Source organism: Hydra viridissima, unplaced genomic scaffold (assembly GCF_058129835.1).
Source record: "Hydra viridissima isolate aposymbiotic clone 2 unplaced genomic scaffold, HvirCarnegie_v1 scaffold_14, whole genome shotgun sequence".
In the NCBI taxonomy this organism is placed as follows: Eukaryota; Metazoa; Cnidaria; class Hydrozoa; order Anthoathecata; family Hydridae; genus Hydra; species Hydra viridissima.
This window is the reverse complement of record NW_028324313.1, coordinates 462,348-490,039: the sequence shown is the minus strand read 5'-3', so window position 1 is coordinate 490,039 and position 27,692 is coordinate 462,348. Positions and strand designations below refer to the sequence as shown.

Here is a 27,692-nt window from a genome sequence, read left to right as displayed (position 1 = left end):
GTTGGTTTAGATTAGCAATCATAAACAAAATTTGACTTATTAAACTGTGATTCTGGGTTTACTTCTATTGTTCTACCTATTTTTCTTCTTTAGAAAGATGAAAATCAGGGATACTGAGTTTGTTCATAAAAAAAACTTAATGAATTGAAAACTTTGAAAAAAATAGTTAAATTTTGAAACTTCACTTCTTACCAAGTTTGATTGATAGCTGATGATGAACTATCAATCAAACTTGGAATCATTGATTTATAGTTTCATCCTCTTGTTTTCAAACTACTCTTTTTTTTTTATAAAGCTTGCAACAAGACTCTCTAAATTTTTTTTTTTTTTTTTTTGAAGTACTTCACCTAATGTACATTTTAAGGCACTTACATTAAAAAAAAAAAAAAAAAGTACTGAGCACCCATTATTCAAAAATAAAAATAAAATTTTTTAATTATTGCTTTGTATCCTTAGTGAAAGATATAATCAATTACTTTAGTTTGGAAAATAATTATATACTTTAGTAAAAAAAATCATTTATAAACTTATTACTTCTGAAACACTTGATGAAGCTGGGGTCGTTTGCAAAGCAGGAACAACAGTATCTATAATTTAAACATATATTTTAATAATTACTTATGAATTTACAAATGATATACTTTACATACATTTTAGCTCACAAAGCTATACATACATGTATTGTAATTACAATGTTTGGATTAAACTTTACATCAAAAAGAAAAAAAACAAACAATACCTTTATTGTTATTGTTCACACTAGCCCCAAATAAATTCGATATGGAATTTACAAATGGTTTAGTCATGGTATCAAAGCTGTCTGCTCCAACACCTTTCAAGTTTTCTTTTGTTAGAAGGCCAGCCAATTTAACAACAATAGTTGCTGCGTTATTCTGAAAAGTGTAAAACAAATTGAAACTTTTTTCATTAGATTATTTTCATTAGAAGTCTGAATTTTTGTTATGAAAGTTTTTATTAAAAAAAAATTTATCTTCAATTTAACTTTGTTGTTTTTAAATTTTTGGGCCAGGTGTAGTTCTAAGTTTACTGACAATTTAGGGTCAACGAAAGGTTAGGAATAATCTACTAATAAATCAAGAAAATTTGCTTCAGTACGAACATCTAACATTGGTAGTTTACAAAAGATATTTTCTTTTACTATTTATTTTTTGTTAATGTTAACTATTATAAATACAATTTACTATTAAGTTTGTTAACCTATTATTATTACTATCATTGTAAGATAAATAAAACAAAATTTAATATTAACATTATTACTTGAGTCTGTGGAACTAATTCCAGTGGATTCTGAGACGACACTTCCAAAGCATCACCTACAGCCTTGAAAGAGTTCAAATCTTTGATAGGGGCCTTGTTAAGATAACCAATCATTTCTGTGCGTGACTATAAGGAAATATACATTATAGATGAATAAAAAACATATATTAAGCTAAAACAAAAATACAACAAAATAAAATAAATTTAAATATAATCATATTATTTCATGAATGTAAATGAGATTGTTAAATGTATGATTCATGTTCCCCAATAGCACACCTGAATGTTAAACTGATGCACCTTCTTTGAAATTGGAAAATAAATTTGAAAATAAGAGCTCTAAACATGCTTTTTGCTCTACTTTTTTCAGATGACAACAAAATCTAAAGAATAAACTAATTAAGCTAATTTTTCATTCAACTTAGTTTTTTAAAAACATACTAAAAAACTAAATTGACTGAAAATTTGCTAAATTACCAAACTTTCAAAATAACTGAAGTATAAAAGAATCATTATGGGTACAAAAAAAAAAGTTGTATATAGTTTAATTTAATGTGGGTGATAAGAAGTGTTGAGGCAGCAGATGATTGTTGGAGATGTGATAGATGTGGATTTCATATAAAGCCCTCTGATAAAAACTGAAATGCAATGATAGAGCATCATCTTTTGCAGTTGCCTTGTAGCTTCTATAAGATCTGATCAACATAGCCTTGAATAAGAATTTACCATCAGCTGACTGTAACATATCTGTGATATTGAGTTTCTTGATGAAGGTGATTTGGTTACCAGAATTAACAACCAAGTCTCCTTCATCAAGAAACTTATTTGTTTTCATGATCAAACAATATCGGAAAATATCTGTCATTGCTTACTTGAGGCAATAAATTTTTTACTTGAAATGATATTTGTGAAAATTACTTGAAGTGATAATTACTTGAAATGATTACTTTAGATCATTTTTTGAATCATTTGTATCCTTTACTATACCATAATTATTTTCCTTGATAAAACAAGATGTTTATTCTCTCCCCTCTTTCAAACACTCATTGTTTACATTGACTATGTAAAGATATTCATTTGCAGTAAAATCTACAGGAGTTTTTTTTAAGACTGGGCTACAACATTAAAACAAAAATAACACTCAAAAGAAATTAATTTTACTTTTTTAAAAAGATTTCAGCAAACCAAGAACTTTGTCTTAGACCTCTACTACAACTTGGAAAAAATTTTTAAACCTTTTCAAGTTCCCCTAAGGAATAGAAAAAAGATCCTGTTGTTGGAAATTCCTGTTTAACATTGTTGTCAGAAAACAAAATTGTCTTCGAGACTTGGAGAAGCTGAAGCTGATAACAAATATTATTGCCACTATAACAACAAAATGACTGGAAGTTGAGTTAACACAAAAAAACCATTGAAAAAAGAAGTTTTTGAGCTTAGCCTTGGTTTGACAGAAGATGATTTTGATGGTAAGCAAGTTCCAGCAAGCTAATTGTGCAATTTTGCAATCCTCAAGTAATAAAACTTTCATTATGTTTGTAAAACTGAACGCTACTAACCTATTTTCATGGTTAAATGATGGTTAATTCCAAAATTTTTTTATAAAAGGCTTTACTCTTAATTCATCTTTAAGCACATGAGGACTGTATAAATTGCACCCTTTGTACCCAATAACTGCATTCTGCGAAATTATTTCTCATACTTTTGTTCCTTTTAAATGCTTAGTTTCTTTTTAAAAACAATTATTTATTTTTAAGGACATTTTAATAGAATTTGGCTAAAAAGCTCAGAAGCTCATGTGGTAATTCAGACTGAACAACTTTAGTAACACTATGGAAGGGCTATTGACTGTCATTCAATGTGCAGCCTATATATATACATATAGTGATAGGCATAATGTAAATATCTAATTCTTCAATGACTTTTGAAAGTTTTTTTTGTTTGTAATTCAACCATTTGAAAGTTTTTTTTGTTTGCAATTAAATTTGTGGTCAAATTTTTTTCTTTTTTGCAATTAAATTTTTAAGAGTATAAAAATTAAAGTAGTAAACTTTATTTTGCATCATGAGCTCCATGTGATCCTTGAATTTGATTTTAAAAGTTTCCTCTTGTTCTCTTTGTGATTTTCTATAATTCTATTTTCAGCGGCTTACAATACTTTTTAATATTGGTCAAAAAATGAAATACTATTGAAAACTAAAATTATATCCAACAAGAACAGAATAATTTGGATTTGATAAACTAGAAATTTAAACAAATTAGAAAAAGCAATAAAATAGAATTTATCATGTTAAATAAAAAGCAAAAATATACCTCTTGCAGACGAGTTAGTGCCTGCTGCTTTTGCTGGTTTAGAGCATCATTATCAACCATACCAGTTAACACATTTACAGATGGTGATGTGCTAACAAATATTGTTTTTGAATCGCTGTTTGCAGTAGAACTAACTGCTTGAACAAGATTTGCAACAGCTTGCGTATCATTCAAACTGATTCCAGTAAACAGATCTGTTGTATTGACAGGACTGGTTTTAGGAAATACCTAAAATCAGTTCAGAAACAGTTTTTTAAACTGTTTTTTACATATAAAAAATTTAAATAATGAGAATATACTGATATAATTAATTTTTGGTAATTGATCAATTATTTTTAATTAACAAGTTTACAAAATTATGATATTAAATAAGCTGTGTGGTGTAGATTTTGTTTTTTTAGACATGTTTTTAACAGATTAAAATAAAATAGTTTCATAGCAAAATAGTTCTATACTGTTATTATTTCTTCTTATTCTGTTTACATAGAACTGACACAATTTCTAGATTTTCAGATCATGTTCAATTAAACTCAATCAAACTCATTTCTTTCTTCAGAACTTTAAATTCAATCTTATTGTTTGAATTTACGAAATTTACAATTTTTAGGTTTCCTTATTTTTTCGTCCAAATTGGTCTTGTTACTCCTCAAGGAATCCGTGAGTTTTAAAATTAATTTATTAAGAGTACAAGGCTGGGATTGTGTTGCTCTTTGAAGATCCATTTAAAAAAAGTTTGAACTTCAAAGAACTTGAAATTTTTGGATATTCAAGTTTTTCAGAAAGAGCAAAAGATAATGACTTGATGTTTTAAGGTTAAAGATGACCAACGTTCTTGACACAGAACATCTTGAATTCTTTGAAAATCTTTTGGGGATTAACTACACTTGCAGCAATCTCAGGAACCAATTGTGGTTCGCTATCTGTTCCTGTTAAATCTAATCTCCTTCAGTTACATTGATGTAAGCACTACTCATCTTATGTGTTTATTAAAAAAAACATCACAAACACTAAGATACATGTGAATGGAGCTAGCCTCTTTTCCATACACTAGAAGCACTGGAAGTGTTTGTTTTCAACAATTTCATTTTTGAATTTAGACTAATTGTGATAAAAAACTGTATAGCTCTCCAGTTTTCATGCATCCATGGGCAAGAATCATTCTAAGTAATTGGAAACCATTCAAAATATTTAGTAGTTTCAGATTTATGTAACAAAAAATTGACTAAAATGGATTTATCAAAGCTGATTAACCGTCACTTTTCTTAATCTTAAAATAAATTTCCTGGATAAGAAGCAATAACCAACATAAAAAATTTTTTTTGCTATTATAAATGTTTAACAAAAGAAACATTTTCTCACTATAATTACTATAAATACTAACATTTTATAAATATACTACCTTTATAGTAAGATTGTTATATTCTCTATATGCTTTGTATTTCCCACTCACTTTTATGAGGATTTTTATTGTATAATTATTTTCTTTTTCACCTGGACCCATCATAAAATCAATTAAACTTGGTTGATCAGTGGTTGCTGCATTTAATAGGGGGAAATCATTATTTGTTGTACTGCTCAACATCATTCTTTGAGGTAGGCCATTGTCATAATAAAATCTGTAGTTCAGTATATCTTCAGAATCTGTCCAATCTTTACAAACAAGTTTAAACTTTGTATCTAATGCAAAACCTTCAGTTGGACTATAAAAATAAAAGGAAAACTAAGTAATAATAATAAAATTAATTTGAAATTAATCACTAAAAAACTTTACACAAATGTTTTATTCACATTTCATAATTTAATTCAGAAACCATTTTAAAAATTTTATTTACAAACATAAGTTTGTTTTTAAACCATGTACTTTAGGAAAAAAATTGTAAAAATATTATCAAAAAGTCAATTATACAAATCAAAAACAGTCAGAAACTACTAGTCAGAATCTACCAAAAAAAAAGGATAAAAAAAAAAACATAAAACACCTTTTTTAGTTTGAAGTTTATCTTGCAATTTATCAAGTGATTAATTATAGAAAGAAAAAGCCTTCATTAATTATTATTTTGCTCTAAGTAATAAAAAAAAATCCGATCTTTTAAATAACCAACGTAAAAACAACAACAAAAAAGCTATTACTCACTTTACTTTACAAGATCCTGGAGTTGGCTGTGAACATGTGGATTTTTTAAATACAAATTTAACTTTATGCGAGGATCTTGCAAAACCAACTTCTAAACGAAATGTGTAGTTTTTCATTTCAATTAGAACATCATTTTTGATTACAAGACTGGGAGTCCAAAAGCCTGTCGTTGTAGCATTTTGAGAATAAATTTCAGGAGGCTCTTTTCCATCATCATCTGTGATACTCCACTGTGCAACTAATCTGAAAAATGAAAATTTTGAGAAGTTTAAATTTAACAAAAGAAGATAAACTTGAAAACCCTTGCAAAAATTAATTTAAACCTGAAGTTATATATCCTGTTATACTTGTGGAGGAACTATATACCTATATACCCTGTTTTATTTGTGGAGGAACTTACATATCCTGTTATACTTAAGGTTATTTCAATTGATTTAAATCCTCACTTTTGTGTATTACAATCTGAACATTCATATGAATATATAACCCGTTCTTTAAAATTCAGCTTTGTATCGCAGTTGGATATGCATCTAAAGCAATGAGAAAGAATCATTTAAAAAATCAGTAAAATATTTTAAACAAAATAACTTAAAACATTTTGTAGAAAACCAATAAAATAAAACAACGAGAAAAAAATCAATAAAATTATTTTTTAACTATTTTACTGAACTTAAAAAATCCAAATGTCATTTAAATTATAAGCGATATAGCCATCACTAATTCAAATTTGTTTTGCCATCTCTCAGCCACTTGAGCAAATGATGCAACAAAATCTGATTTTTTTCAAAAGGTCTCTGACCAATTGGATCAATTATAAGCCATAAACACATCATACTTTGAGCCACCATTTACACAAGAAAAATTTTACATAACCAGCATATAGCAAAAACACATTCTCGCATTCAAAAATTATATTTAATCATAATTTAAAAAAATATTTTTTCAAGCAATCTCAAAAACATTTTTGAAAACTAAACAGTAATGTTAAAGTTCATGTTTAGTTAAACTAATCAAATCATGATGTGATATAAACTAAAGTTAATAGAAAAAAATTAATTTTTCTATATTTTTTTAAGAAACTCATGAGTCTAGATTAAAAAGAAAATAGAAAAGAAATTGTTAATCAGTCATTATAGTTAATTACTTGATTAACAACTAATTAAAAAGTAATTAAGTATGAAATTATTATAAAGCAATAAACTAAATTGCATTCAAACCCACTTTATTGCAACAGTTGGAAGATTCCCAGGAAGGATTTGAAGCTCTTGAGTGAAACAACCTGCTTTCTTTTTGTCCTTGATGCTTTTTAAAGGCTTTGTGCCACACACTTCAATTTGATAACTTAGATTTTCTAAGAACTGTTCTGTACTAAAATGAACTTCTGGGGTAGTGAAATTCAGATTTATCCAGGTTTGATTGAAGCAAATGTCACCTGCATTTGTCATATTCGTCTTATTAACCGCATAAGTAAGTTTACATCTCCACATAAAGTCGATATTTTCAATTCCAGTACTAGGATCATCTGGGTCATAACTGCTTTTTGCACTTACTGTAAAGTTTTGATAAAAGCTATCATTACCCATCTGCTTCCTGTATGCAATAGTAGCAAGGATGCCATTTTCAATGTCCATAAATAATGGTGAAAATGTTACATCTAAGTACGCAAAATAAACATTTGTAACAGCACCATAGATAAAAGTCAGCGACAAGTTGTATAGACCAAAATCAAGGGAATTTGCTTCAATTTTGTAACTAATCTTTTCATTAATTGGAGTATCTTGAGAAATTTGTGGTTTTGAAGTAGAACTTGTGAGGTTCCATTGAAAACTGGAACTTTCCATTTTACAAAATTGATCAACTTTTGCAACAACTGCAGTTAACAATTTACCAACACTGCGAATAACAGTTAATGGACTTGAAAGAGATCCATAATAAAAACTAATTTCTGGCACAGAACAGTTTTTTACCTGCACCTGAACTAAAGAGCTCTGTATCTCCAATAAGTTCTTGGATGTTATGGAGATAGTGTAGTTGTTTTCATTTTTATACTGGTGTGAAACTTGAAATGGCACTGGCTTCAAGTTAAGTGACTGATCATTTGATGAAAAAAAACCATCTCCCCAATCAACAGAGTAGCTCACAAAAGATCCTGTATCTTGATTTACATCTATTTCTAGAATTTTGTTAAGGGACAGCATAACAAATCCACTAAGTGAAGCACTTGGATTTGTTACAACTTTTAATGGTGATAAAATACAGAAAACTGTTACATTTGTAGAACTGAAGAAAGACGGTTTGGATGTTGCACCTATGATTGAAGGAACGTTGTCTACAGAAGTAAGGATTGTATATGTTTTGCAAACAGAATACCTATAACAACAAGAGTAAAAAAAAATTTACAAACGCTGGAATCAAAAAGGATAAAACACCAACAACAATAGAAAAACTAATTAGAAATTCAAACTTTTTACTGAGTGCTTTTCACTTTAAAATACACTTTAGAGGCATTAATAAAATAATTGCATACTTTTTTCAAAGGAATACACATAATATAACAGCAGCAAAGAAACAATTCGATATGGAATATATTATAAAACAAATACATCATCAAAATACTTTTACAAAAAATGCTATTTGTGTAGCATATTCATTTGATTTAGTAAGAAAAATGAAATACTTATGAGATAAAGTGTAAGTGAATCCATTCACACCATTGGCATCATCTATTGTTTCATTTTTAACAGGCGTTCCATCACCAAAGTCTACTATCAACTGTATATTGGTGCCATTAGTGATCTTCACAGATGTGTTAAAACTACGATCTATTAATTGATTTTTTTGAACATTCACAGATAACCCTTTTATTTCTGACAAAACCACAACATCAATAGAGGTGTTAAGAGAGCTGAACTTGTTGGCTGCTGTCAGATACACAGTGAAAACACCTGAAAATATTTAATCTAATAGCAATACATTTTCCTAATTATTAACTAATTATTAATTCATCAAACAACATAATATTTTAATACTTATCAAAAATATTTGTAAATAATATTTTAAAATTTCTATATGCTTTTATAAATAAATTGTCTGTCAATGAAAAAAGAGTTTTAGAAGAAAACTTTAGAGGGTAAAAAAAGCCACCCTATTTGAAAGATAGAAATAAAATTACAATACTTTGCTTTAGAATTGTTTTTTATCTTACTCTTTGTCTTTACTAATTTAACGTTAAACTGTAGAGCTAAAAATAATTCTGTTGATTTTTTTTTTTCTATTTCTTTTGATGGAAGTTCTTTTAATTAAGAGTGCAAATGAATCCCATTAGGGACACATTCTGTGTGTTTATCACATTGGCATGAAGTATCCTGTTACAGCAACAATAAAAGATATGAGTAATTATGAAAATCCATTAGTCAGTCTTTTATTTAGATTTGCTGTTTAAAAACACAATAATTTTGCTTAATGTAATTGTTATACTTACATATAATATATGATTGATGATTGATTATGATTGACGTGCATTAAAATGGTCAAAACATTGCACTTCTACTTGGGATGGAGAACTGGAGTCAGTCAAGAGTCAGGAGTCAAATAAAACTCCTGACTCTATTTTTCAAAATAACAATAAATCAGATTGATGGAAGTTCAATTAACTCAAATGTTATGTTGGTTATAGTTACTTTTGTTTTTACAAATGTGTGTAGCAGTACCTACTGTACACAGATTCGAATGTAGCATCAATTTTTGTTAATTAGTGTGACCACCATTTAAAACACCACAATCAGCTAACAATTTGTATATAAAATTTTATTTTATCAACAAAAACACTGTAAAATGAATCGGTTTTTCAGTAGTTTTTCAATAGTGTTTTTTGAACAACTCCTTGGTTTTTTAAAAAACAATTACATTTTTTTGGTTTTTTGAAATTCCAATCGCTTTTATGCATAATGTTTGATGTGCCATGGTTTTTTAAAAAACCGATAGCTTTCCGTAAGGTTTTTCAGTTTTGAAAAACTTAACAAAAATGGCTGTTGTCAACGTTTTGCCAGTAAATATCAAAATCTTATTATTTTCAATAAATTTAATGAAGAAAAGTTAAAATTAAATGAAGAAAAACAAATAAAACAAAAGTGTGCGGTGTTTATACTTAACATTTTCTTTTTAAATTGTTAGTTTAATTCTTAATTTTTTAAATCTAATTTACATTATAACTTACTTTAATAATATACTTTATAACTTTATTACTTTATAACTGGTCACGTTTCTAAAATTAAGAAAAAAGCATGTAGTTACTAGCCAGGTTCATGCTGATTTGGAAAGTGACATAAGAGAAGTTTTCACTATATTCTTTTTGTCATACAATAGTTTAGTAAAACAATTTATTCAACAAAATGTTACCACCAATCTCTTTGATGTATTCTCTTCTTTTATTCATCAATATCAGTTGATTACTTTTTGTAAGTCTAATTGAAAAATGGTGGAGCCACAAAAAAAAACTGTTACGGGTTCAGATGGAGTCACTTATAAATACCATTATGTTAGTATAGAAAATAATCTGGAAAGAGTTTTGGGTATAGAAGATATATTCATTGAGTTTAGTCACATACATTAGACTGAGAACCCTTTTGCATTATGTTTAAATATTGTGATGGGAAAATTTACCAAAAGACATTCTTTTTTTACAAAACTCCCTACTGCTATTCCATTTGTTCATTGATGAATTTAAACTGTTAACCTTTAGGCTCTAAAAAAAAAAGGGAAAAAAACTTAGTGGTGTACACAATTGCAAATTTACTGAACACCTTCATGTTTGTATTGCTACAATGTCTGCAGACAATTTAGGGGGGGGGGGGGCATACTCTTACTGGTTTTAGTTGCAGTTTTAGTTCAGGTAGAATTTGTTGATTTTTCATATTTGATTCCTGTTCATTAAGAACTGTGGCCAATTACAGCACTAATCTACAAGCAGTTAAAAGTTATGCTGCAAATTAAGCCATTTGAACTTTAAGATAAAAACCTTTTCATTTGGATTTCATGATTCAAGAAATGTGTCGTGTGAAATATGCAGCCAATCAAGTAATTCCTACAAATTGTCATCTTTCTGGAAAAGGCTTCAGAAAATTGCTGCATCTTTAAAAATCTTCCAACAATTATTGTTGACTATCTTTCTGTCTGTGGCAATAATTTTCCATCATTTTGGGAAGTCTTTTTGCCATTCCATCAAATATCAAAAATCTTCTTTTCTTTTACAATTAAACATGATCATTTACACATTTATCATATCTCATATTGAATACCCAGAAAGAATAACTCTAAAAATGTATTAACTTTTGAATTATCCAAGAATGCTGTGTTTATTTGGCCTTTTGAGACATTTATGTTGTTCAAATTTAAGAGTGAAATAATAATATTATTATAAAACTTAATATTCATTTTTAGTATTTTTAATTGAATTGGTAAAAGACTTTAAATCCTAAATTTATATGTCTTTTTTTTTTTTTAACTGGATATACACTGATTGCGCCATTGGTTATTAATTCTGATTAGTAATTCCATTGGTTATTTCTAAACATCTTTTTTTATTGTTCTATTATTAATTTTTACAATTATAAGCTGTATTAAAATATTTATTTACTTTAGGTACCCAAGTAGTGCACAGTTATATGACATAGCACATGTTAAGGAAAAATATGTTAAGCATTGGAAATGGTGCAGTAAAATTTTATTTATCCGAATCTTAAGCCAACACATGGAAATGGCAGCAAGTAGAATGTTATTTAAAATATATAAACACACACATATAAATACACATACTTTTAAGGAAAAGCTAAAATGTGTTTGACAACCTCTGGTTAATGATGCAGCAATACAGAAAAAAGTATGGGCATGCCAATGGATACTGCTAAAGAAAATCCAAAAGCATCAATTAATCAATGACTTAGTTATTGTCTGCAAAGAGACTCTGCCACACTATAACACATGTATAGTTTGTAATTTTTGTTTTCGTTTTAAAATAGATCAATGAAGTAAGTTATACTAACTTATATATAGGTTATTATTTGTTTTATATTAGTTTATTTGTTTTATATTCATATTTTAAATTTAGAGAGAGAGAGAGACAGAAAGTGAGAGATCTATATATCAGAAGATTAGGGGCATATTCTATTTATTGCCATGCTTTATAATTTTTTTTATATAAAATAAGTTTCAAAAATCATTTAAAAATTAAAGTACATATTCAGTTCCACAAGTACACAGTTTCAGATAACCATTTTATAAATATAAAAGTTATTATTTACAGGAAGAACACAATGTCACTGAGGATCTACTAGCCTTAATATCAGAAGAATGAAATAAGCTGCACCCTGGTGTCCCCTTTTTAAAAAACCATGTTGGTCTAATCATTGGCACTCTTAAGAAGAATTGTCAAAACAGTACTGTGAAAGATGTTTTGGATAAATTCCCTTATCTCAAGCTTGAGAAAGTTGTAAGTTAATATTATTTTAATAAACATGTACAGTGTTTTTTATAAATGTAATTTATCTATAATTAGATTTAGCTGTTTGAAGCTTCAAATGCATTGACCAATGTGAATATTGATAGGAACATTTTACAGCTTTTGAAGAGAATGTTTTAAATGGCTTTAGTAGAATTAAAAATGAGTCTAAAGACTAAGTGCAGCTCACTTTTAACTGATATCAATGAAAAATAAGACAAGAGTAAGTAATATACATAATTGCAACATTCATTTAATATACCTATATAATTATATACATATATATACATAGTATATATATATATTGATCTATGTTAACCAAAAGTTTAATCTTTTGATAAGTAGCATTCTATTATTTTTAGGCAACTCAAAGAATTAAATATAAATTAAATATAATATAAATTCATTACTATTTTCAAGAGAGTTTATTTCTATCAGAAATAAGGGCACTAACTTTGTATTAAGATGGCATTTATCATTATGCGCAAATTATTTTAAAAATTCAATTGAGCTAAACTGTGTACCTAAAGAAGTGACCTTGCAATCAACTGTATCACCATTGGAGATATTTTTAGAAAAATTCAGTTTTGGAATATCAAACATATACATAACATCTGACCCATTATCTATTACAGCTTTTAGTGTCATCCAGGTATTAAGCTTGTATCCTCCAATATTTTTTGGATATGGATTCATTTCAGCAAATCGTAAACCAGAAACAGGAATCTAAAAAAGGAAAAAAAGATATTTATTTCCTTATTCTTTTTATTTATATATTTACTATAGTTAGGGATAAATCATGATGAAGTTTCCGGAATTCTGGCTGTCAGACTCAGATGGATTCCTAATAGTATTCTTTCAGTGTAAAATTTATTTTAAAAGCCCTGTGGTAAGGTAGATTTTATTCTTTATATCATAACAGTCAATAATAGCTGGACTTACTCATTCAAACAAAATTAAACTAAACTTACAACATTGCATAATTTTCATTAACTTCATAATATTTTTTGCACCGGTTTTGTTTTTATTTTCTAAAATTAACTAAATTTTTGTTGTTATCAATTTCGACTAAATCAAATAAAAGCCGACTAGTTGAAAGCTGAAAAATCGAACAGCTGATTTAATTGACTATGGGTTTCCTACTAATCGACTAAAAGTTGATTTAGTTGGGTATTCATCCTAACATCCTTATTTCTATTTTTTTACTTGATTTAACTTTAACAATCTTTAAAATTGTTATGATGACCAATTAGTAAAGAGATATCCTTATAAGTAGTTTATCTTGTAAAGATAAATTATTTATAAAGATTGAGCCATGCATAGGAATATCATTTGGTTTTTTAATTCAACCAAAATACCTGAGCATTGAACTTAATTTACTGCATCACATAAACTTAACTCTTAGCTTACTGTATGTAGCAAGACTTCATTAATATGTTTTCTTTTTCTCATCATAGTAAAAGCATCTTTATAGATATATATAAAATCTTATATATATAAAAAGCATTTGCTTTAAAAAGCATCATAGTTGATGCTTTTTAAAACAAAATGTTAAGCAATGTGTTATGGTACTCAGTTAAGGATGCATCTACGCCACTGTTTTTTAATAATTAAATTTTTTATTAATTTTTTGCTTTAACTATCGTGAAAAATAATATAAAATGCCCATCTGTGTTTTTTTTCTTTACTTTTTGATTGTAATTTTTTTTGATTTTAGTTCATCTAATAGATTAGATGAATTAAAATCAAACAAAGAAAATGCTTTGATATAACAACAGCATGTGTTATTATAACAGTATTACATACCACCTAGTTTTTTTGTTTACTCTCTTAAAGTTCTATTTTTTTCTTAGCATCTTAAAAATAAATTGTCACACAACATTAAAGTAAATGATTATAACAAAATGGTTTATTCAAATAATTCCATTAAATCAACTTTTAGTTGACGTAGTCAATTTTAAAAGTGTATTAGTTAATTTAGGTCGACTTTGAAAAATACAGTAATCAATTTAGTCAACAGTCAAATAATTTCAAAGTCGTAACAACACTAAAATTTAGCCCATGATGCATGCAGGTTTACTTATTTACAGGTTAGAGATAGTACAACAGATTTCACAAACTGACAGCCATTTTAAATTTATACAATGCAGTGTCACATGTTACAGATTTATCTTAAAGTTTCAAATATCTATGGCAGTGTGTATGATGACTGGTTAAATCCACATATTATTAAAATTGTTGCAGCAGAATGGCCATTCATAACGTTTGCTTGAGGCATTACTTTAACTAACTTACACAATTATTGTTGAATTATCAGTGCTAAAGAACTACTTTTAATGTTTTAAGTTTTAATAATTCATGATTCTCAATACCAAAAGATTGATAAAAATGCCTTTTCAACCCTTTTTTTTTTTAAGGTAAAATTCTGATAAAAAATGACATCAATGGCAAAAGCAACAAGATCTCAAAACCAATTGTATCTTCTAGGGGACTCTATGATTATATTAACAGGCAACAAGTTGTTCTAAGTGTATATGGCTCTTTGATTCTTCCTACATTACTATCTCAAACTGAAGGAAACAATTAGAAAGTACTTGGCTATTACCATCATGGGAATATTTTTACTAAAAGCTAGGATCCTGTTTAGAAAACATCAAAACTGTCAAAGCAAGCTAGAGAAGGTATTTTGAGGAATGGCACCTTCTTAAGAAGAACAAAGCACGAGCTTCAACTTGCGAGAGTTGGTTTTTGTTTCTTAATGGGAAATTTTCTTTACATTTGAAAATGTAAAGAAAATGCTTGCTAAGCAGTCCTAAAATGAAACTATTTACAGGTTCTACAAAGGAATTGGTTTCATCTGGTTCAGAAAACAGTTCAACAGACAACACAGAGAAGATAAAAACTGAAAATAACGCATATGAAGAGATTGTTGGGAGTATAGCATTTAGGACACCAAACAGAAAAAGGGCGTAAAAAGCTATTGTTATTCCTAAACTTGTGGAAACACTAGATTGAACTAAAGCTTCAGATTGCAAGGCCAACATACCAGAGAATGCCAAACGTTTGGGGGCATAAAATTGATTAGCTATAGACAGAAATTTAAAAGAGTTCAACAAGAAGTCTAAAGATTAGCAAACATAAAGGCTGAGTATCAAGGCTTTTGGTCATGATTACTTAACTTTGTAAAATTATTTCACAACTTAAAAGATCTTTCTTCAAAGGAAAGAAGTTGCTCAACTACTCACAGTAGCCAAGCTTCCTTCTGGAACATGTCTGGAGTACCAAACAAACAAAAAAAACTTGGATATTGCTTAACTGACACCATGAAACTCTGATTTGTTGTTTTTAAGCTCCCTACTTACCAATTAAGCTTACTACTCACCAATTAAGCTCCCTACTCAACAATTAAGCTCCCTACTCAACAATTAAGCTCCCTACTCACCATTTAAGCACCCTACTCAAGTAAAACATGTTATTAAATAGTAAATACAAGACTTGTGGTTTTGTCAGTTGATGTCATCTCATTTGGATAAAATAATATTGGATATGTAAGTAAATGTAAATAAGACACTTTTCATTTAATTTGTTACAAAGTTTCAGCCATAAATTATTCTCCTTCACTCAAAAAAAATAAAAATAAAATAAAATTTTAGAATTGAACAAACCTGGAAAGGAAAAGAAAATTCTCTCTGCTGAGAAGATGGAACATGATTTGAAGCTTTAACAGTGATATTGTACAATCCTGTCGTATTTGCAGGGATTTGAATTAAATACTCAAACGGTTTTGTAACAAAAAGAGATATAAAGATACGATTGTTAGTTAAATTGTTAGTGGAGAATGTAACAGTATTCCCAAGTTCCACGCCTTGTTTTTTTTCGAAATCTGTACCGTTACAAAATAAACTGGCACTTCCTCCAATCCAAACCATGTCATTTTCTTGAACTTCATTATTAATGTTCTGGACTGGTATCTCAATAATTCCAGTATCATTTAGCAAAAATAAAAAGCCTTAAAAAGAAAAATTAGTTCTAAAGAATTTAGTAAAACGATAAAAATATTGCAAAGTCATTAAAAAACTTTATATGGTGTGAATTATTTAAAAATAGTATGCTCTTTTGAGCATTTAATATTTTTGGCAAGAAAGTTTTTTTTGTAAAATTATGACATCATGTGTCAATATGGTACTAAAAAAGAAAAATTCTCTGTTATGAATTTTTTTAATTTGTAAATCTTTTGTAAATAAAACATTTGTTCAATTAATCTTTTTCTTATCATTTTTTTACTCTATTTAATCTTATTTTTGCCTTATATTTAATATTGGGTGAAAAAACAAACTTTTATTCTTATCTTTTTAACCTTTTCCTAAAAATAATTGTAAAAACCAGATGAATGCCTTTCAGAATGACAAGTTTTTATTCAATAACATTAAGACAATACTTCACTTTTATTAAGTTTTTTATTAAGTTTTAAATTTTAAGGAAATCTAGAAAGAATTGACCAGTTTTTATAAAATGGTATTAGAATAATAATTTATTAGTTTTAAATACAAAAAATTGTTTCTATAAAGATAAAGTCCAATTAAAATTTAGCTTGTAAAAAATGTCTGTTGCTTATAACATAAGGTCCATTGTGGCTCTAGTTAAAAGTTAGTAAAAGACTCAGTGGGTCAATGCAGTGTCCATTAAAATTAAAGGCTCTTCAATATGACTCAATATTTATAAAAGGGTTTATTTTTAATGATTTAATAAGGACTAGTAATGTCCCATGTAGAAATTTAAGTGAAAAATTTGATTACTGAAGTTTTTTTGTTAAGACAAAAAACAATTACACTAAATTATACTAAATGATTATACTAGTTATACTAGTTATACTTAATGATGTTAGCATTCAAGTTTGTTAGCAATCTGTTTGTTCAAGAAATGTTTAACAATTCCTATTTTACAAAATCATGAAATCAACGAGATAAATATCATATCTGATAGTGTAAATAAACTTGACAAGACAGGAATAACTATTAACTGATTAGAGAAGGGGAAAAAAAACTGTTGAAATTATTTGTCTTTGTAGTTTACAAGAGCAAGCATGCATGCATCGGGAAAGCCATGCATTCTGTGTTACTTTGCAGATTTGAAGAAGGAATACCTGCTCCATTTTTTTATGTTCAAAATAAAAGGTTATTTACACTCTAAGTGGGTTGAAAATGGGACACCTGGTTGGTATATACCTAAGTGAAAACCAGGTTGTTGTCTTGCAGCAATAAGTGGATAGATAACTAAAATATGCTTATAAAACATTTAAAAAAAACAATCACTTTTTTATTTAAAAGTGATTTTTTTTTTAATGTAATATAAGGAATTTCAGTTTTTGTTTAATGAATTTTATTGCAACTTTGTTACAACTTATCAAGTAAAAACCAAATGTTTTAGGTTTACCATTTTTGGAAAATGTTTAGAAGCTCATGCTCCTATGTGCGTTGTGCAAACAAGATATTTTACTATTAAAACTAGGGATAGCAACATCCTGATCTTTTCCCCCAACCGAACTGTTGCCATGCACTACAACTATTATATAAAAAATTTATAAACTCCATCTATTGTCTGGCTAGAAAGAAAAGCTTTCCTAGACTCTATTTAATCGATCTTTTTATTATGAAATCCCTATGCCAGAGTATAATAATAATTAGGTAATAGCTAAGTGAACTTGTATGAAATAATTTTTAGGTTTATACATATTTCAGGTAAGGGTTGCCATGTATTTCAGAACATGGAAATTTGCTAATGAAAAAAAAGCTCAAAAATATTGCATGTTTAACGTGCTGTGTTTTCCATAAAACTTTAATATAACCCTGTTTAATCTACATTTGCTTGCTTTAGTTGAAAAAAAATTCAAAGTATTAATTAGAAGTGTAAAAAAAAAATTTGAAAATGAGCCTTTGACTATATTGCTGCCTAATATCACATAGAAACTGCCATAATATCACTTTGTCCAAATCTGTATGAGCAAAGACTTGAACTTGAACTAACTATTAATTAGTGGGACATCCATCTGCATTAAGAACAAGAGCTAGACTGCTTGACTGCAGACAGGTCATGAAACTTGTCTTCTTTCTTTGGCAGGGGAAAGATAACATTTGCAAGAGTGTCACAAATAAGAAATTTCTTATGCCGATACTGATGAAAGAAATTTCTTATGCCGGTACTGACAAAAGAAATTTCTTACGCCGATACTGACGAAATTAAAACCTTTTGGAACATTGCTACTAAGAAGGAAACACAACAAAGTTACATGCTAGATATTACGATGACATGGAATAAATAAAATTTGTTGCTAAAGAATAAGAACCGCTAAAGTGATCTTTGTGGCAGGCGACTAAGCTTTTAAACCAAATTAGACTAATGTAGTAGACTTCTAAAATTACAGACAATTAACAATGATTTTTTCTGCAATAGCTAAACAACTTCTGGAAACCTAGATAACTTCCATATATCAAGGTCAACATCCACTTGGCATTCTTTGCATGTACAATGCTTCATATGAAAAGTGATTGCCAATAAAGCAAAATACGATACTAAAAGTTTAAAATGTTGAAAAATCCTTTATTTGGGATTAAAAAAAAAAAAAAAAAAAAAAAAAGGACGAAGTTACTAAGGTTGGTTCAGGGGTTTTTATCAGGAGAAAACAAAGCTTTTATACTCTTATACTCTAGGAACTAAGACTAACCATATTTAATACTAGTGATGAGTTTTTTAATAAATATGGAATTAGTTTCTAACAAAAATTTAAAACTACTCTAAGACTTAGTTTTTCAGTTATCTTCAGGTTTTAAAATCCACACAAAAAACACAACCCATACAAAATAAAATCCACACACAAAAAAATACTTTTAAAGTTCTCACTAAACCATGTAAGGTAATAGCCTGAACAGCAAGAGATGTTATTTTTAAACCAAGAGTATATGAAAAACTTTCCTCATGGTTTTTTAGTTGCTAAAAGACACTAGTTTTTGCATAATTAAAATCATTTTATAAAGTTTCACAAGTGCACTGTAATATCTAAACATAATCCTTCATTTGGTTTTCATTTTGTCAAAGTTAGTGTAATTAGCATAGAGACAACTCTGATCAAGGTATATCATAAATTTCAAAGTAATAAAAATTCATTTTTCAAGCCATACATTTATTAAATTGATATTTTTAACAAAATTTTAAAGTTGATTAAAGTCCTGATTGCAATTTAAATTAATCATATACAGCGTAATAATACTTACTTTTTACAACTAAAGCTGTAATTGTAGCAGAAGGTTTTGACACAATGATTTCATTTTCCAATAAACTTTTCCCAAAGCAGTTATTTGTGCAACCCATTACATAGGGGCAGAAAGTTGTAGAAATATTGCATGTTGGTCGCAGAATCTGTATAACAAAAGTTAAAACAATGCATACATATTATAACCAATTATCATAATTAGAGTTCAATATATATGATTACACTTAACAGGTTTTAAAACCTTTTTTTATTAGGCAGTTTGATGTGATTAGGCAATTGTTATTTACAAATAATTTTTAGTACTCAGCCAAATAAATTATTTGAAATAAAAAATTTGAAAAAATAATCAACATTACTGCAAACAATTTCAAAAATGTTCTATATCTAAAATTTATGAGTATAAGCTAAACACTGCACAAAAAAATGGAGATTAGTCTACTTTACATTTTGATAAAGATTTAAAATTTGAGACTTAAACATGAAGTGACATTTTGTGATTAAACATGTTTTTCTTAATTTATGTACTTTTATATCATCTGGGATTCACTTGGCTAGTTATGCAGCTAGCAAGTTTAAGAGGAATACCATTTTAGTAATGAAATAAGATAACCACTCGAAGATAAATAGAGCCTTAGAAAGTGCACCAGTATATTTCACTAAGATCTCACTAAAAATATCTTTTAGTTTTACAATAACAAATTATGAACTCTAAATAATTGCTTCGAAAGGCCATTAAGTGATTGCAGTATTAATTTTAGAATTTTGTTAGAATGTGTTATATTTACCCTCTACAATTGATGTGTATTTTACTTTTTGTTGTATATGATATTTCTAAGATTATTTTCACCAAACAGATACTACTTTTATGAAAATTATCACTGAACGGGCCCCCTCACCTAACCACTTGTTTATATTATGTTTGAATTCTTTCAATTACCATATCACTTCAATTAAGTCAATATGGACCTGTAAAATAATATGAATACTCACAGCAATTTCTATACTGCCGGCAGCAGAAGCTTTCAATTTAACTTTTGTGAGGTGACCAGATGTTAAAACAACTTGCGTTAAAAAATAACCATCTGAAAGATTGCAACTCTTTAAGGATGTTGTATAAAAAAGAGGCGGGTCAAGCCCATATGTCAAACGAATAACATCTAAAAAAGAGAATTGCTTAAAATGAATTCAGCTTTTTTTTTTTTCAATTGAACGAACAGGTTGGTAAACTTGTAAAAACCTATTTATTAACAAAACATTTTTTAAAAAAATGTTAAATCTACTCTAACAAAGATAAATTTTATCATATTATGCATTTGTTTGTATATAATTTGTTTGAATATAAAATAAATATAACAACATACCAGCAATAAACCTAAAATCTTGATTCATTGGTAGTGAAAGAGTTACACTAACATTTGTCCCTTGCGTGATAATTAAAAAAAAATTGTAGAATCCATCAATCACAATTGTCGATGAAATCACATCTATACCACCAACTTCTTCATCAATTTGTATCCAAGTAGTAGAAACAAATGGTACTGTAAAATTATTTCTGATTTCTTGAGACCATTCCTGCAAGCCAGGTAAATGAAAAGTTCTTTTAACTACCAAACCATTAACAGCTTGAATTGCTGCTGGTAAATTATCAGGTATAGGCCTCACGGATGCACTTAGAGCATCACCTAAACTCAATAAAATAAAAATAAAAAACAGCATCATGGAAAACATGATAGCCTTAGATCACTTTCTCCTACCCAAATTAAATAAGGGTGGAATGAATTTTTCTTCTAAAACAACATGATCATTTCTGGGGAAATTGATGATTGCAAACAATTTATTATCCTATTAGATTAAGTAAAAAATGGAATGCTTTGATAATTTCCTTATAATTGGTGATAGCCCTGACTTGCATCCTATCATATGAATACTTTTGGAAATTTTTTTATAATTGGTTATAGCCCTAATCATCATATTGATTGTCACAATAACAAACAATAGGAAAATTTAACTCTCAAGCTTTTTAACTGATGAATGCAACTTTTAATTTTAAAATTAATTAGTAACTCATACATTTAAACAAATTAATTTTTAAACAAACTTTAGCTTATTAATTGTTAAAAATATATAAAAATTTGTATTTTTTGATATTGAGTAAAAAGTTATGGTTTACTTTGCAAATAAAAATTTAAGGATTAATCATTTTTAATTTTAAAAATGACACCTCAAACAACCATAACAGCTCAAAACTGTACTTGAGCCATTCTATGTTACAAACAAAAATGTTCAGTGCATCAAAAACAGGTTCTACCTCTTTTTTAAACACATAGTACTAGTATTATTATGTGTTTAATGACTCATTCAAGAGTTTAAAGACATCGAAACAGTTTGTAGTTTGTTAAAATTCAAAATAATCACGTAATTGTACTAAGGTGGAAGCATTTAAATTATATCTGACCACCTCCATTACTGGTTAAAACCATGGATGTACAAATATGCAACATCTAAATGTTAAAATTATGGTTTGGCTCATTAGAATTTGTGACAGAAATATTAACACTTTTTGAGGGTTTCTTTAAATGGAATAAATTTAAAAATGGCAAAAAAAAATTTAACACACAGTGTCAAGTAAATATTTTAAAAAAAAAAAACAGTTTAAAGCTTAATCAATTTTCCCAAAAATAAAACAAGAAAAGGTATTATAAAAGATATCATGAATTCACAGCATAAAAGCTAGAAAAATTAATTGTTTGCAGTAATATACACATTTAAATACTATTTAGATGTTGGAAAATTAAATTAAATACTGTATCATAAAGTCATTGTCATAAAAACCCACAGTTGAAACATAAATTGTTGAAGGTTATAGAAACTAATCCAAAAAATTTTAAGCATGATTTTGATCAACTTCAAATTATGACTTTGGGTTGCATCTTTGGCCAACAGGACTTTAAATCTACTTTATTCAACCAACATAAACTTTGACTTTTATTTGCTAAGCATGCTTAAATACATAACTATGCATACACATAAGCAAATGACTTTAAAAATAAATAAATGAGAAGAGAAGAGAAAAGTTTACCTCTCAATATGTTAGTTTGTATTTGAACTTCTTTATCCACGAGCTTGACATTGGGACTAACATTTATTTCCCACTCAACAATACCTAATGACAGCGGTAAAACTTCATAGCTGCTTAGAAAGCAATCAGACCCATTGTTGTCTCTTAAGCATGTACTTGTAACACAAGGATCATTAAAGTTAGATATGTTTAACTGTGCAAGTGAGGCGTTTCTGCAGAAGCATATCTCTTTTTCAAGAAAAAAGGCATAGAAGAAAACTCCTGGTGGAGAATAAGAATTGCAAACGCTGACACATTCAACATTGGTTTCAACGTAGTAACCACTTGCTGTTAACTGGAAGTCTGTAGTGGTATCATTAGTACAGCCTGAGATCGCTATAAAAAAAAAACATAGTTATAAGCGTAATACATAATCATAATATAAAAGGTAATAAATACCTAAAGAAATATTTTTCATACCTGATTGAATTTTAATGTAAAAGATAAGGAGTAACAGAGCATTATTCTAAAACGAAAAAGTTCGGAGTAAGTTTGTTTTTTTTTTTAAATTCCCGCGAAAAAAGAAAAGTTCCGCTTCTTGATAAAATCGTTAAAAACAAAAAAATTTTTTTAAATAAATGAAAATGTTTTTGTTTCGCAACGTGCAGTTACAAAATAAATAATCCTTCTAATTCTAATGATATTTATAGCAGCATAATTTTTTTTTGGCTAAATGATTTGAGTTCATTTTTATGTCTAAGCTATTCTCCGTCTGGGTTTTCTCGATAACGATCATTTTAAACGCAAAAGTGTTCCGGATTAAAGGTTTCATAATTTCTTAACAATCTCGTTATTTTAAAACACAAAATAAATTGGAAATTCAATTTTTTATGTGATTTTATTTTTTGTCGTCAGTTGTTGAAGATTTTCTATGATTACAAACTTTAGACGTTTTAGGTGAAACACGTAGAATGTCTAGTCTATAGATTTCATTGGATAGTTTTCTGATTTCTTGCTTTGACACACCATTGGACTGATTATTTTTATAGATTGATTCGATGCTCAGATTTGTCAATTCTTTGTTGTAGTCAATGGGTTGTGACTACACTCGATGAACTTTTGTAGCTTCAGCGACAAGAAGTTTGACTTTTTAAAAAAAACTTTCCAGCTACTATCATTTACATTGCGCGCACTTTTTTGTTACTCGTAAAGCTAAATAAGAAGATTGATAAAATACCATATTTTCATATAATCCTTTCTTTATCTTTTCTTTTTTCTTCTTTCTTCCTCTTTTATTTTTTTTTTTTTATTTAACTTTTTCGTTTTTTCTATTCGTGTGTGCTCTTCTAAAAAAACTTAAGTTAAATATTAATCATTTGTTTTGTTTAAATGTTTAGTTTTCAATGTAATGAGAAGTTTATAAATAATTTCACAAGATTTCAAATAAAAGCCTATAGTTCAAAATGTATTAGCTATTCCTTTAAAGGAATTAGGAAAAGATGTATGAATTGGAGATCATGTAACTTCATTTTAAAACCATATTCAATATAATTAAGGATGATTATAAAACATCCCTTTTGAGACAGGTCTCTCTAAATTTTTTAAGTGTCTTCGTATGAACTTCATTTAGCCTAAAGAGGAGACTATTACAACGAACGATAACGACTTTTGATTGCAAAGCACGATGTTTAACACGACGCATTTCAACTAAATTGTTATAAAGAAACGTATAAAAATATAAGTTTTCTAACAAAATTGTTTCTAAAAAACATGTTACCAAGGAAACCAAAAAAAAAAAAAATTATCAGCGCCACCTTTGTATGCATTATAAATTTGTTTCCCTAATTAATTTTCTCAACCAAAAAACATTTTCGTGCAAAATGTTTAAAATATTTTCTTGCAAATTTTTTTTACGAGAGAATATGTTGTAAATTGTTCCGATTTATTTTCTAATTCAAGTGGGAATTTGATATCCACTTTCAGTGACCATTTTTGTTAATTTTATTTGCTACATTCAGGACCGAATCTAGATGTTTCAATTGTAAAAACGTTTTGACAGTTGTAATTCGCACATTTTCTCTAAAAAACTGCTAAAAAATTCAATTCTTAAATTTTGCAAACTTGTAACAATATTTTAAGCTACCTTTACTAAAAACTTTTTTTTTTTTTTCCTAAGGCTGAATTCAGTCAATATTCATCATAATATTCGTCTCTCATGTAAACACTACTGTTTCCCAGATTTAAAATAAGGCAAATAAAATATGTTAAGATAAATCACTACTTTAGGTCTAGGAGATGATTGAATAAAAAAAAGTTTTTTAGAAAATGTCGTTTTTTTTATTACGGATATGATGGATTAACAAAATCATTACAAATGCTTAATTATGTATAATTGCATAATTATGCTTCGTAAGTTTTACTTGATGCTCGCTTTTTTTTGTAACTTATACTTGATGCTGGTATTTTTGAGTGACTTAAGTTTCAAAATCTGACGGTGCAGCGTTTTTAATTTACTGCCGTTAAAATTTTACTGCGCAGCAAAATTCCAACGTAAAAATTTTACTGCGCAGTAAAATTTCAACGTTGGAATTTTACTGCTATCGTTATTTTTTTACTGACTTTTTTAATATATAGTTTCTGGCGTTTATTTTTTTGGCGTTTTCAAGATGTACAAAAATATTAACTTTCATGATATGAGGAAATACTTGAATGACAAAAAGTTTCCTGAAGGTGTAAATGAGAGAGGAAAAAAGGGAAACTTTAAAAGGCAATGTAAAAACTTTGCAATTATAGACAACAAATTGATGTATTGCAAAAAAAATAAGGGAAAATGCATAACTTTACATAAAAAAGTGAATCAAAATCTGGCCTGGAAAGTAAACTATCATTTAATGTATGCATTAAATTATAAAAGTTTCATTAAAAGAAAAATTGAAGTGCCCTTAGTTTTATAAAACATGTATATTTTTACCCGCCCCTCCCAAAAACTTTAACATCTCTTCTTTTCTTGATGACAGTAAAAAAATAACGAGCGCAGTAAATTTTTAACGCTATAATTTTACTGCGCAGTAAATTTTTAACGTTAAAATTTTACTGCGCAGTAAATTTTTAACGTTAAAATTTTACTGCGCAGTAAAATTATAGCGTTAAAAATTTACTGCGCAGTAAAATTTCAACGGAGTAAAATATTAACATGACAACGGTATTAAAGATGTTTACATCTTCAGATTCTCTTGATTGAATCCCAACTCCCAATTGAGAGATTTCTTCTCATTGCGTCTTTTTTATCGTAGTCGATAAATAAAGTCTAGCTCATTGGAATGGAGTCCAAAAGAACTGAATGTTTCATGGGATTCTAAAAAAATAAATGGAAAACTAATTGTTATTTTTTTTCGAAGTAATAAAACACCTTTTTTAAGACGAGCGATTCGGTAGAATGTGGTGAGATTAAATTAAAAGATTTAAAGAAAATAAGGGAAAGTATCTTAACAGTTTAAATAGGATTTTATTTTTAAAAGGGGTCCTGAGGGGTTTTTTTAAGTTTTTTAAAGTAAAGAGTAAAATTATGCTTAGCTGTTGACAAATTTTTTTCAGCTGAAAAACTGAAAAAATTTTATTTACAGCTCGATAGTTTGGTAAACAAATGTTAAAATTGTGATACATTGAAAAATATAACTTTTACAAATCAGAAATTTTTTACAAATTAGAAATTTTTTTCATGGTAACAATAAGCGAAATGTTTATAATCTTCAAAAAATATTTACAATCATCCTACCCACATTTGCCGAAAATCTACATCTAATTTGCTTTAAAAGTGCCATATTTCCTTCTCATTGGTTTTTTTTTAAAACAATTATGACGTCAATGGGTTTAACGTAACTTTCAGTGCTTTTCTGTTGTATTTTTTCTAGTTTTTTTATGCAAAGCATATTGTAAATGTTGTAACACATCAACTTTTCAAAAATTATCTTTATTTTATGTTGTTGTTTTATAGGTAAAATTGACCATTGTCCGAGGGTTTTTGTTTTCAAAACTACGCCCGTCTTTTATAAAACTCAAGAACATGTTTGTGGTGAAAAGATTGCATGAACTCATGATTTTATGCATATTAGCATTTTAAAAACGAAAAAGGTTTTAGTGGTTGCAACCTACTTTTCGATAATACGCTAAAAAGTAATATTAGATAGGCACAAGATAATCGGTATTGTGTAAGTTGATATCGAGTAGGATGGTCTCGATTAGTGTGGTGCCACATATATAAATGTCGATACAATCAGTGTCAATTCGATAACACACGATACCGATAATAAAAAGAATTGTATGGTATCAAATGGTTGCATAGTCACGTTTGATATAAAAAAAAAAAAAGTGAAAAAGTAAATTTTTTATGAACAAGTTACAAAAGATAGAGTCCTTTTTTAGGTTCAGTTGATTTTCTTTAACCATCTAAAAGACTTTGGCTATCTTCTATTTATTGTTTTTTCCTTTGTTGAAATTTTCTTATTATCTGAGGAGTTTCTTCAGTTGATGTTCGCCCTGTATTATCTACTTTATGTTCCATATTATTTTCGCTTTCACTTCATGGTTCCATGGGCCAAATTTTGACATGATTCTAAAGAGTAGAATAGTTCTGCATTATTAAAACAAGTTTATCTTCCTTGCGGCTGTCAAAATTGTATCTACGATCAGTGATGACAAGACCAGACGCAGAAAATTCACCTTCAGATGATGCTGAAGTCAGTGGAGTTGCCAACCAGAATCTTACCACACCTGAAAAGATAGGCAGTTTATTTGTATGCTGCTTCCACCATGCCAAAGTGTTAGTATTTCCAACTTAATAGGAGGATTTCCGAGAGCCTAATGTGAGATAGTGTCGTCATTTTTCTTCTCCATCATTAAGATAATTCTACATTCATCTTCTTCCCAATTTTGAGCCTTACCAGCATCAGAGTCCTCACCAGCATTACTACTATTAAAAATTCAGGCAGATGATAATGAACTTTCAAAGTATTCTTTGAAAGTTCATTATCATCTGCCTGAAGTGACACAGTTACCACGTGATCCTTTCATATTTTCGTCTTGTTAATAGTTATTATTTTTCTGAATAAATTTATTTTGCCTGCAGACGAAGAATGCAAAAAGACTTTTT

General features: G+C 28.1%; 1 protein-coding gene across 1 annotated transcript in view; it reads right to left on the bottom strand.

The window, feature by feature from the left end:
• The window catches only part of LOC145193214 (polycystin family receptor for egg jelly-like), a 43,508-nt gene extending 19,591 nt beyond the window's left edge, over positions 1-23,917 (bottom strand). The window contains exons 1-17 of the mRNA XM_090071102.1: positions 23,781-23,917; positions 23,024-23,069; positions 22,565-22,939; positions 20,847-21,167; positions 20,476-20,642; positions 19,487-19,631; positions 15,884-16,227; positions 12,743-12,944; positions 8,400-8,667; positions 6,944-8,092; positions 6,169-6,252; positions 5,723-5,965; positions 4,988-5,288; positions 3,589-3,816; positions 1,279-1,404; positions 740-893; positions 535-587 (exon numbers count right to left, since the gene is read on the bottom strand). Coding sequence (XP_089927228.1) covers positions 535-587; positions 740-893; positions 1,279-1,404; positions 3,589-3,816; positions 4,988-5,288; positions 5,723-5,965; positions 6,169-6,252; positions 6,944-8,092; positions 8,400-8,667; positions 12,743-12,944; positions 15,884-16,227; positions 19,487-19,631; positions 20,476-20,642; positions 20,847-21,167; positions 22,565-22,939; positions 23,024-23,069; positions 23,781-23,783 — 4,209 coding nt within the window. The 5' untranslated portion in view covers positions 23,784-23,917. The remainder of the gene's footprint in view (positions 1-534; positions 588-739; positions 894-1,278; positions 1,405-3,588; positions 3,817-4,987; positions 5,289-5,722; positions 5,966-6,168; positions 6,253-6,943; positions 8,093-8,399; positions 8,668-12,742; positions 12,945-15,883; positions 16,228-19,486; positions 19,632-20,475; positions 20,643-20,846; positions 21,168-22,564; positions 22,940-23,023; positions 23,070-23,780) is intronic.
• Between the last annotated feature and the right edge of the window lie 3,775 nt (positions 23,918-27,692).